Here is a 12319-nt window from a genome sequence, read left to right on the forward strand (position 1 = left end):
GTGGAGCCTCCCCTGCTGTCACCCCTTCCCCATGTCCCTTGTGCTATGGAGTGCCCAAAGGCTCCAGCCAGTCTCTCCTGCAAGCCTCCCCCTCACTCTTTCCATAATGTGGGACAACGCCATGTAGGCCTTCCAAACATGTGGCACCCCTTTAAGGGGACAGCCTGCATCTCACACACACTGTGACCACAGTGACCAGGGGACGGTGTAACCCATAGGTGTGCAGTACTTGACCTGGAATCAGATCCTTGCAATCCCGGGTCTAAGCGGGGCAGCAAAGCCCTCCAGCTAGCACAGCATTCTGCATGCTGTGCAGCTCCACCCCCTCTGGCTTGCTCAGGGATGTGCCTATCACCCAAGCCTCATGCGTGGCCCTCTTTCAGCCCACATGCAGCTCTGCATGGAACCTGGTGCTCCCGGCAGCTGGAGGCCTTCCCCAGTGGATGCACAAGCCACGCTTGCGGGTTTCGTATTGATTCATTGATCTGCAGTGCTTCCTCCAGCTAACTCAGCCTCCTGGAGTCCCGAAGCCGAGCAAAGGCAGCAGGACTCCAGCTTCCTCTGGCCAGAGGTTCCAGCCTCCAGCGGGTTGGAAGCTGCTGCTGTCTGGGATGTACCTTTATTCCAGGTGGGCCCTGAGCGCCTGGTGCTCCAACAAGCCCCTGCAAGGAAAGAGAAGATGGTTATCCCAGGTACAGCTAGAGCTCAGCAGTGCAACTGAGCCAGTTCTGGAGCGCAGCACGAACAGCACTGAGGTGTTTCCTGTTTGGTTCACTGCCTTGTAATCTGCCACACACACAAAAGCCCTGTTTAACATCCTGGGCTCAGGGCTCCGCATCTCCCTAGCCCTGTAATACCACAGAGGGCTGTACCTCCGGCTCTGCAGGACATCATCTCTTGCAGGCCCCGTGGGGAGGGTTGGCAGGGAGGTGAATACTGAAAGAAAATGCTTTGTGTGCCTCTGGCAGCTCCAATGGATGTCACTGGGATTCTATTTTCTGTTCCCCTTTCCCAGTATAAGCTCTGTGCTGGGCTGATATCTCATGCCAGCAGGTTTCAGCCTCCAGGAACCATCTGGACTCTACTATGCATGTTGGGGTTGAGGCACTGGCAGATTCCCCCATGCCACCCGAGATGTGGCTCTGATACACACACGGCCATAGACAACAGAAGGTACAGCAGGCTGGTGTTACTTACAGCTGTGCCTGGTGGCCCTGGATCTCCCTGGTTGCCCTGCAGGACAGGAGAGAGATTGTTAGTGCTGGATGGGGGCTCTGATCACCTCTTGCCATTGCAGAGGCCAGATAGGCCAACTGACTTCTGGGTTTAACTGAGTTTTGGTTGGATCAGTATTCTTTAAAAAGGGTTGAGCTCTGGACTGAGTTATCCTCATGTGAAGTGTCCCTGCCACCATACCATAGCCCCCTCTCACGGCCCTGCCAAAGGAGGGAAGTTGCACTCAGCGGGCGACAGGGTTGTACCCACACTCTCCACAAGCTGTTGTGCATGTCACACCGTGTCTGGGACGATATGGGCAGCGGTGCAAACCCAGCCTGCTTTAGGTGATTTACAACCAGGGCCAGGCACAGACAGACAGGATTTTAATCCTCTCACTTTATCTGCTGTCGGCACTTCTTAACCAGCTGTGCGCTACACAGTCCGTCATTCTGGGCCTTGCTCTAGCACCATTAGCCAATGATCGCTGAGCTCTTTACACCTGTGAGGAGCCTCAGAGTCACTAGCCCCATTTTACAGATGGGGCAACTGAGGGCCAGGAGAGAGTAAGTGACTTGCCCAAAGTTGTGAGTCAGAACCAGGACTAGAACCCATATTTCTGGAATCCCAGTCCCTGCTCTAACCTCCAGATGCACGATCTCTGCCTCCCTGTGAAAAGATTACAATGCAGACTGCTCCTGAAAGCAGAAACGCCCCAGACTCTGCAGGAGAAGGATGTACTTGCTACATGCAGAAGGGGCCCAAGACAAGAGGGGAAGGCAATCACCTACCGGTCGGCCTAGAATTCCGGGAAAGCCTGGCATACCCTGCAAAGAGGCAATTCAAAGCCGGAGAATTAGCGAAACCACAGCAGCCCCTGAAGCAGCCCCAGTTCGGGCCTGGCCTTCTACACAATATGATGCCAAGACAGAGCTGCTGCACAGGATAGACAGAGAGCTGGGGAAGCCAACCTCAGCCAGGGCCCAGAACCAAGGCCTACCATGAAGGATTACTTACAGCTGGGCCGGGAGGCCCTCTAAAGCCCTGCGGGCCCTGGATGGAAGGGAAGGACACAAAATGACAACACGTGAGCTGGCAGCAAAACGTCACAGTGGGGAATGCTGCTCACGGGGGTGCAAAGGGACTGGAACAGCGATGCTGGCACCTTGTGCAGGAGGGTTTGCTGCACAGCTAGTGTCTCCCGCTGGTTAATGCTGGCAGACGTGTCCCAAGAACAAACTGGGGGCTGTCCGGGGTCCCCCACCAGCTCGATCACAGTCAGCACCGGGTACCTGTTCCAAACCCTCCCGGCACCGAGAGCACCAAGATACAGCACGACAAACAGAACAAAGGCAGCTGGTTTGGGGGCCCTTAGACATGTGCTGAGCCCTAGTCTCTCCTCCCTGCCTGAATCACATCCTGTCTCCCTGTGCTGGCAAAGGGCACCTCACCCACCTGCACGTGGGCCAGTGATGGTCTCAGCCATGCCCGCTCAGTATCCTGAATCCCTGCCGGCCCAGGGAATTGTCCCACAAACGTTCCAGAGAGCCCAGCTGTGGCACTGGGGAACTGGCAGTGTACTGGGGTGCTGGCATGTCTTGCGAGAGCCGCCCTGTGTCTGCAGCTGGGAATGACAACCTCCGCCCGCTAAACCCCCCGACACAGGGACTCTGGCTCCTGAGAAAACCCCAAGTGACCAACTCACTCCTCTCTGAGCAGCCTCCCAGCCAGCCTGTCACACACTCCTCCGGCCTCCCCATTTCCATGCGCTCCCTCCCACACCCCGCACTCCCAGGCTGACGCTTCCTTCCTTTACTCACCGGTTTCCCTTCCGGCCCAGCAAGGCCTCTTTCTCCTGGGAGGCCCTAAAGCAAACAAGGCAAGGGAAGACAGTAAAAAACAGGCACCGAGGGGTTAAAGGTCTTGGAAGCACTGAGCCCCCAGCCCTGCTGAAGCACCTCATTCTAGCCCTGGCTGATCCAGCCTTAACTCCACCACCAGCCCTGCCAATGCACATTAACCCCCCCTGTGCTAGACCAGCCTCGCCCCCCCCAGCTCTGCCGACACACGCCAGCCTGTCAGTGCAGCCTCGCCCCCCGAGCTCTGCCAATGAACCTTAGTCCCAGCCCTGCTGCTGCTCCAGTGGTTCTGGTCCCACTAGCGGTACTCACCGGGCTGCCATCCCTGCCTTTCTCGCCAGCTTCTCCTCTCTCCCCCTTCTGCCCAGGTTCACCCTGCAATTGGGACATGCAGCATGTCACAAAGACCGGCAGGAAATCACCATGACCCATCCCAACCCAAGATCCTCTCCGGTCCAGGGCAGGGGGAGGCTCACCCGCTGGAATATTGATCTGTTTGCTCCCTGAGGGGAGGCCAGAGTCCCCCCATCTCCCTAGTGCTGCCCAGCTCTTTGGGGAGGGGGACCTCACATGGGGACATAAGGTCTCAGCACAGCCCAGCCTCGGGCATTTATTGGAAATCGGCAGGGGAACTAGCTCCTATGGCTGCATAGGGAGCGGGGCTCATGCCATAGTAAAGTGCAGGGTACAGAAGCGCTCATGCTTCTTTGTTTATATGTAGGGCCTACAGGATAATGTGGACTTTTCCTTCTTTCTTAAAGAATAAATCCAGCATGATTGTGTGTGGAAGCTGCTGGCTTGACAGCCCTGGGGCTGAAGTCCACTGTTTATACGCTGAACAGGCAGTGGCCAGGCCAGCTTCCCCCGCACACCATCACCTGCTGACATGCTTTACACTTGCCCTGGAGGGCCCCCCTCGGGAGATGCAAGTTCTCTCTCCATGGACCACTCAGACTTAGCCTGAGGAGCTGCCATTGCCAGGAAAGAACCATTCCAATGGGATGATGAGCCACCAGTAATGCCTTGGCAGGGCACCGGAGCCTGGATTCCAACACAGAAGGGCCAGCTCCAGAGACCTGGGCCTGCTGAGCAGTGGTGCAGCCAGACAAAAGGATAGCGAGAGAGAAGCTGAGGGATCAAAGACAGAGTCAAGTGCCCCAGGCAGAGGAGATCCCCCGATGTGAGCGAGACAGAGTCAGAGAGGAAGCTGGTGAAGTGCAGGTGCCAGAAGACTTACTATACTCAGACCTTATCTCCTTTGGGTCCTCTCTCGCCATCCACAGCGGGCTCTCCCTGCACAGGAGAGAAGTTAGTATCAGAAAGCCCTGGCTCAAACCACAGACAGTCAGTCACCCGGCTCTAACCGTTGGACACACGCCCTCACAGAGCAGGGAATAGAACCCTGGAGCCTTGGCTCCAGACCACTCTCTCCCTACATCTCTCCTGAGTGGCAGCTGCCACCTCCTTCCCCAATCCAGAAGTACACAGCATTGCTGCCTCTGCTCCAAGCCCCACCATTGTTCCCACTTCGTGTTTCATTCACATTTTGTCCCATTTCACATTTTGTCCCATTTGCTGCTTTGTTCCCTTGAAAGTGCATTGATGGTTGTGGCAACAATGATGTCACCAGGGTGGGCTGAGCTCACCGTACCACAGTGTCCGTTTCCAAACTGGGCTGAAGGGAGACCCTGGTTTGGGAAATAAGGAGCTTATGGGGTGATCCCTATAACATTATAAACAGGGATCATTTCACCCACCACTGAAATGCAGCCACCTCTGGGCCAGGGGGGCTGCTGAATATCACACAGCACATTCACAAGAGTCTATGAAGGAGAATCTCTTAGCCAACTGGAAGTACAGGAGGAATCTAGGCACGCCCTGCTCCACACAGGAGTCTGGCCAGGACACCACGTGGCCTTAAACCCACGCTTGTGCAGTAAGCGCCATTAGCTCTCTGACGACCACAAAGGACCTCGAACATCCCACCTGAAACGCAGCAACGCAGCACCTCTTAGCACCATGCTGGGGCACTGGGCCAAATTCAGGGAGAGGGAAGAGTTACCAGCTCCATGTCCTTCAGCACCCTGGGAGATCTGGGGAGACAGGGGTACTGTGCGGTGCTGGGTGAAGTTGGTGATGGTGACAGACAGAGGGTCTCGTGGTTCCTTTGGGCCTTAAACTCTGACTGAGACATGGGTACAGACAGGGCTCCTCTCTCCTCCTTGGCACTAACCTTGGCTCCCTTGGGTCCTGTGGGTCCACGCTCTCCCGGAAGACCAGAGAGGCTCCCTTCCACCACATCTGCCTGGAGACACAAGAGCACAGTGAGAGGCAGCAGCCCAGGTCCAGCAACTCTGCTGCCAACAGCACTGGGAACCCTCCATGGGAACCTGGTTTCCTACAGGACACCTGCCAACCCCTCTCCCCACATGCCCTGGGTAAGACTCCTGTTTGTCCCCTGGAGCCACAGGAACTGCCAAACCAGATCGGACTGATGGGTCCTTCTTGTCCACGGGCCAATGGCCAGACCCAGCTGCTTCAGAGGAAGGTACAAGAAACCCCATAATGGGCAGCTCTGGAAGAACCTACCCAGCCTCTTCCAGCCCTGGGCATGGAGTGGCTGGCTGATGCTGTGAAGCAGCAGGGCTCATACCTCCTCTATGTTCTGTACTAGATTAATAGACCTGGGTGCCCCTTAGACCCACTGGGTCTGGAACGTCCCTTTCGGGGCCACATCCAGAGTTCAGAGCTGACTGTCACTGGTGGCCTCCTCTGGGACCCATGCAGAGATGTGCTGATCCTGTTAGACGGGTCTGAGGGAGACCAATCCTGCCAGGTCGCAGGGGTCTTCCCATGGCACCTGCTAGCTAAAAGGACAGGTCCTGGGGCAATTTGCCCCAGCTGCTGTCTCCTAGTTCAACTGGGGCTGCACAATGGCGAGGCCCCTGCTAAACAGAGTGATGTTAGTCACCTGGTTGCTGCCTGCAGTGGCTTCCCGACACCTGTGTCTGAGCTGCCTGAAGAGCAGGACCCCATGATAACACGGGACAGTAGGGACGCAAAGGCCCAAGGCCTGGGGAGGGTGGGGGTTGCATAGGAGCTGCCCTGTGTCACAGTGGCTCTGTCTCAGTTCTGGCCAAAGAGCGATGGACAAGGCTGTCTAGACCCAAGCATCTCCCAGGGGCAGGAGGCTGTGGGGCAGCATGGGGCACTCCCTTTCCCAACAGCTCAGCACATGGCCTTCACAGCTCTCCCGTCCCTGTCAGCCCAAGGAGCAGGGGAGTCAGGTCCTTTGCAGATGGCCCAGAGCCAAACAAGTCAAGAGGGTCATGTGCCACAACCTCCGCCCACCCAAACCCCTCTGGTTCCAGTGGGCAGACCTGGACAACACTGCCAGGCGGGGACTTACTCACCTTGGGTCCTGGGGGCCCTGGAGGACCCTGAGCACCATCTCTGCCCTGAGACAAGACAAACAGGACATGGATCAAAGTCCCAGATGATCCCCCAGAGGGCAGAGCGGAAGCCATCCCCGGAGGGAGACAGCCCCTCGCCCACAGCTCCAGGAGAAGGCAGCCCCTGTACACTGACCCTGCAGCAACACCCCAAGGGGGAAGGGTTGGGAGGAGGTGAAGGACTGTCCTTTATGCACCTCTTGGCCCGTTCTCCCCACCCTAGTTTGGGCCCAAGATCACAGGGACCTTCCATTCTGTGCCCCACAGTCAGTGCTGGGGCCTCCTCCCTTCAGGGCCGTGGGCACTGTCTCTGATCCCAGCCCTCCGAGGCTCCACCTGCTAGCCCAAAGCACAACACGGGTGGACGATGGTACTGCAGCACTTTGGTACACCTTCCCTGCTGGTGCACGTGCCAGCCAGCTGGGGGCTTCTCTGCGTGCCCTGCGGATTCCTGCTGGATTTAGGGTGGGGCTACACGAGGACTTTGAATCATCAGTAATATGCGTGGGAGGGTACAGAAGACAGCACCCCTGCCCCATGTCTTTGGAATCTAGCCCCATGGCCACAGGCTACATGCAACCGATGGCCTCTGTACCCCAATGGAATAATCCTGAGCCCCCTAAGTCAGAGGGTCAGTTTCCCCTACTGGCAATCTTGCATGCACGTGCAGGCACGGGCAGTAATAGCTGCCTCTGATCCCACAGAGATACAGATCATGGCATGTTTTCCAGCTGTGGAGAGTGCATGATATGGAAAGGTGCAGCAGGCTGCGTGCCTGGTGGGTCCAGGCCTCACTCACCGGCTCTCCCCGATCGCCCTTCTCGCCCCGATCGCCCTGCAAAGCAAAGGTGGGGCCAGGTCAGCAGTGCTGTCTCAGGAGTTCGGTTCTGCTCCCTCCTCCCCTCCCCAGCAAGGGTCAGTAAATGCCACAGGAGGGCCCCAGCTGACAGCTTTCAGAGCAGTCTCACCGGGAGCCTGAGACAGGACTAGGGGCCCTCAAGCAGCTGAGGTCCTCGCCTGGAAACCAATAGTCTGGTCACTGTGCAGCAGAGTCCTCTCAAAAGGATCCTTTCCCCCTGCACAACCTCCTCAAAAAGGCTCCTAAATCCCACAGAGGCACCAGTTGAGCCTGAGAGAACAGCCATGGCAGGCAGGTGTCGCCACATCCTTGGGTTTCAGGGGAGAGGGGTAGGGAGGGAAGCCCCCTCCATCCCTGTTCCATCCCCTAGCAGCTTCACGCACTGGGCCAGCTGCATAACTGGCCACCACTGACCTTCCAATCCTTGTTCCCTCTTTCCCATGTCTCACTCACCTTCTCGCCAGGCCTGCCAGCCTCTCCAAGCTCCCCGGCCCGGCCCGGCACCCCTGGGATTCCAGGCTTGCCAGGCTCCCCTGCCTGGCCAGGTGGCCCCTCTGGACCTCGCTCTCCGATGGCACGTCCCATGGGGCCTTGAGGGCCAGCAGGGCCTTGGTCTCCTTTGTCGCCCTTGGGCCCTCTCTCTCCAGGAAAGCCCATCACACCCTGAAAGAAACACACCACAACTCAGCTAGTCCCAGGACTGGCGCCAGCAGGTGAGATGAAATGATGGGGAAGCTCATGGTCTGGGAATGGATGGACAGCACTGTAGATGGAGTGCTGCTAGTGGATAGACAGGCTTCCTTCATGTGTTGCCCCGTCAATGGGTTTCAGCCCTGGCTTGGAGGGAGCCCTTTGGGGCCAGCGGGGAGTTCAGTCTCTAGCCAGCAAGAGGCTAAGTCCGGGCTGGCTGCCAGTGGAGCACTGGGCACAGGAAGCAGGAAAGTCTCGCTCAGTCTTGGGCAGCACCAACAGGCTAGGGTTGCACTTTCTAATGGAGTGTGATGGCAGGACTGTGCATGGGGAGACAAGGGTTAACCAGCAGGGCCCAGAAGCAGCATGAAGCAGATCTATGAAGTGGCTGGAACTGGAAAGCCCCAGTGAGGGAGGCAGCTCCCCAGAGGAGATGTTGCTGAGATTCATTGTATCTCTGAGCTCTGAGCCAGAGAGAACCAGGGAGCCATCGGGATTTCCCGCCCCCCTCCCCCCAGTCTTCCCCAGGAGACAGGGGACTCTAAAGCCATGTGTGTGAGAGTCCTGAGGAGAAGGGGCTAGGGACTCAACATGTCTCCTCTCCCGAGGAAAGAAGGAACCTGAGGAGCTGTTTGCTTGGCCATGTCCACCGAGGGACTCAGAGAGGCTTGATTTAACCCAGGCCTGAAGTGGGGCCCATTGGGACCAGGTATAGAGCAACCCCTAAGAAGGGCAGTGTTTTATTTCTCTGGGTGCTGGCTGAAGGCTTGCCCACAAGGGGCAGCACAGAGGCTCCAGAGGAACTCACCACCTACCCTCTGTACCTGCCCCAACCCTCTGTTGGTGGCTCCACCTTACCTCTTTGCCTGGAGGTCCCCTCTCCCCTGAGTCTCCCCTGTCGCCTTTTTGGCCTCTCCGGCGGTCAGGGTAGGGCAGGAATGGATCGGTGCTCCCGTCATAGGCTCCAGTGATCTCTCTGAGCGAGGCGATCTGAGAGAGACAGAGCGCGGTAATCACAACAGAGGGCAACGGAGGGAAGTCCCAGACCGTGGGTTGGGGGAGGGATAATCTATCCAGGCTCTGCGCCCCCTGACAGAGGGACAACCGGGACAGTCCATACAGCCCTGAGCAAGTGCTTCTCAATCCCACCACTGCACAAGAACAGGGTCCCCAATGAATACAGACAAACATGCTGGGATCCCATGATTTGTTGGGGGAAGATCTGTGCCAGGGACAGAAAATGGTAGGTCTGACCTTCACACTCGGATAACTTCTCCCCCTGGCACACATGGGAACGATACCATCATAACACCCTGCAGCCATGGCCTACCACTGCCAAAAGCCTGCCACCAGCAGAACTGCTGGGATACCAGGCAGATGCCGGCCAGAGCCCCTGGCCTTCCCCACCACTACCCCATGGCCCAGTGGCTGGGGACCCTAGGCTTTCACTCCCTCTCCCCTCCCCAGGTGCACCAGCCAGTATCCCAACCTTCCCCACACCACATGCTCGATGGCTCTGGCTTCTCTCTCGGTTGTGCACTCACCAGGCCCTGGTCTCCTCCACCCATGAGCCTATTGGCCAGGGCTCTGGCATCCCCCTATATCTCAGTCTCCCCTTGTTCCTCACCCACCCTGACCAGGCTCAGGCCTCCCTCCTGCTGGTTTCTTAATGGCCAGGGACAGTGTCCCCACCCCAAGTCCCGTGTTTCCCCTTCCCCTTTACAGATGCCCTGTGAGCAGAGCTGGCTGTTGCTTTGCTTCCTACCTTAATCCCATAGGCTTCCAGAGCACGTTCAACGTTCTACGAACAGCAAGGGAAAGACAATGAGAACAAAAAGAGGGGCAGCCCCTAGACAGGGTTGCTGAGGCATAACCCCAACCCCCAACACTGCCAGCTGTGAGACCCCAGGGCCTTAACCCTCCTCACATCTGCCAGGGCTGAACTGGTTGCACCAGTAGATGCCCAGGTTATTTTGCGGGTGTAAGTAGCTTCCCCGCTCTGAGATGGAAGGGACTGGCCCCACACAGTGACTTACCGAGACCGTCCCAGGCTCACCACGCTGTCCAGGATCCCCGGGTCTGCCCTAGTCACCATGAGAAGAAGCAGAATGACACCAGATTAGAACAGTTCTGCTCACTGACCACCTGGCCACGTCACATAGAAACCCCAGGGAAGGAAACAGCAGGAGTTGGGGGGCTGACCTAGTGAATGCGGGGGAGAGAGAATCCTCCCCATCTGGGAGGACAGGCCTGAGATCTCACCCATCAGTTAGTGCGATGACGCCGTTCACAGGTCACTACTGCACTCTCCCTGGTACTGCAGGTCTTACACAGGCCCCGATCAACTGCCTTCGTAAAATACGCAATCACTTGCATTAACTCTTCATACCTTGCATACCCTTCATACCTGCTGCAACCAGAGTCTGCTAATTCTCCAGCAGTGTCACACTCAGAAAGTGAGTGCTTGCCTGAACTACCCAGGGGACTGGATTAGCCCATCAGCTAGAGGGAAGACGCAGTAGTGACTTCTACCCCAGGGACACGTGGGAGCCCACAGCACGTTGGGTTAGCTATTTGGATATCAAAGTCCATTTTACACTGCCCCCATTTTCACTGGGCTGCAGGCATTTGTATTAACGCAGAAGCAAAGCCGTTGGGGAAGTTGGAGATTGGGACAGCTGAGGCAGTTAGCACCGTAGGAGGTGGTTTGGAATTGTGAAATAGCAAGAGCTTCAGACAGATTTTGCTGCTAAAATGATCAGCAGGGAAAGAGATACTATGTTGCTATTAAATTGACCTTATTAAGTTCCAGAGTTAAACACAGGATCAAGATGAGTGGGGCAGAGTTCTTTCAGGCTGGCATTGCTGCATCGGCTATGCTCGGGTCACACTCCCAAGCATTTCTTCACAGCCACCGGGGCTAGGAGAAGGCTCCCTTGGCAATGAGAATGAACACTGCAGGGCAGTGTTCTGCTGCAGGGGTGGACTCAACAGGCCTATAATCACCCTGTTCTTCCTGCTCCCAAGTGGCAGTGACTGGCAAGGGTCTATTTATCTCAGCTGATGGAGCTGCTCCAGAGTCCCAGAGCTGCATTCAGAGGGGATACAGAGGGGCTGACCAAGCTCTGGGTTCCCCCGCACACACCCCAAAGGACATTGCACTGTGGGGAGGGGAGGACTCAGCGCTGGTGGATCACCCCAGGCAGTGCTGGGTATTCACCTGTTCTCCTTTGGATCCAGCCTCTCCTCGGTCGCCCTGAAACAGAACAAGAGGAGTCAGGATCGCCTCCAGCCCTGCGATGGGAGAGTAAAACCCCAGAGGAAGAGTTCAGCCCCGCCTCCTCTGGAAGAGCCCCCATTTAGGTCTAGGCTGAAGTGATACAGCTCGGGGAGGGCCCTGGGGAGGAACAGTGCCAGGTGCTGGAGGAAGGGCAGATACCCAAGTTCCCTCCCCAGACAGGTGGGTGAACACACGAACCAGTGCTCCACCCCCAGCTAGCCCAGCACATGGGCTCTGCAGCCTCAGAGAACTTCCACCTGGAACCAAGTCTGGGCCAGACATGCTGGGAACCCCCACTGGCCTATTGCAAAGCCTATGGCACCCCAGAGAATGTGGGCAGAGCTCCCTTACCATTCACACCTGGGCCCCACTGCTCTCCACGCAGGCCCCCCAGGAAGCACCTTAGTCCCTCCTAGCCCCCAGCTCCTCCAAAGAAGACAGCTCACAGGAGGACACAAAGCCACACCCACCAGCTGGACACAGTGGGAAAGGGGCTCAGGGAACTCACAGGATTAACCCTTGAGGGCCCAGAAGTCTGTGCTCTGGCACAGCAAGCCAGCCCCTCTCCAAGTGGGGTCTGCCAGGAGAGGCTGTTCTGCTCTGTTCGTTTTCCAGTGGCCTGATGGGGGCTGGGAAAACACTCACCTTTTGTCCAGCCACCCCGGCGAGGCCTGGAGCACCCTGGAAGGAATAGAAGAAATGTGAGCAGACCGTGGACCTGCAAGTAGCGGGAGAGCAGCTTCACTACCAATGGGTGGGGTCCGCAGGCACTCCCAGGGCTGGGGAGAGGAGGCCACGCAGCTTGGGGTGTCTGTGAGCACCGAGACTGGGAGGAGGAGCCCACTCAAGCTGGGGTACTTTCCCTGCCCCGGGGTCTGCCCCCTGAGGCAGGTCAGCAGTCCAATCCCAAGTGGTCCTGCATGGCTGGAAGGAGCTTGTAGCTGCAGCTGGAGAGGAACAGGAT

The 12319-nt window shown here is 57.3% G+C and overlaps 1 protein-coding gene across 1 annotated transcript in view; it reads right to left on the reverse strand.

Annotated features, from left to right (window-relative positions):
* Nucleotides 1-12319, reverse strand: part of COL7A1 (collagen type VII alpha 1 chain) — a 100584-nt gene that overhangs the window by 35286 nt on the left and 52979 nt on the right. The window contains exons 67-81 of the mRNA XM_077821477.1: nt 12001-12036; nt 11296-11331; nt 10112-10159; nt 9841-9876; nt 8934-9065; nt 7839-8048; nt 7326-7361; nt 6488-6532; nt 5308-5379; nt 4323-4367; nt 3387-3449; nt 3036-3080; nt 2007-2042; nt 1198-1233; nt 618-662 (exon numbers count right to left, since the gene is read on the reverse strand). Coding sequence (XP_077677603.1) covers nt 618-662; nt 1198-1233; nt 2007-2042; nt 3036-3080; nt 3387-3449; nt 4323-4367; nt 5308-5379; nt 6488-6532; nt 7326-7361; nt 7839-8048; nt 8934-9065; nt 9841-9876; nt 10112-10159; nt 11296-11331; nt 12001-12036 — 921 coding nt within the window. The remainder of the gene's footprint in view (nt 1-617; nt 663-1197; nt 1234-2006; nt 2043-3035; nt 3081-3386; nt 3450-4322; nt 4368-5307; nt 5380-6487; nt 6533-7325; nt 7362-7838; nt 8049-8933; nt 9066-9840; nt 9877-10111; nt 10160-11295; nt 11332-12000; nt 12037-12319) is intronic.

Source organism: Eretmochelys imbricata, chromosome 7 (genome assembly GCF_965152235.1).
Source record: "Eretmochelys imbricata isolate rEreImb1 chromosome 7, rEreImb1.hap1, whole genome shotgun sequence".
NCBI lineage: Eukaryota > Metazoa > Chordata > Testudines > Cheloniidae > Eretmochelys > Eretmochelys imbricata.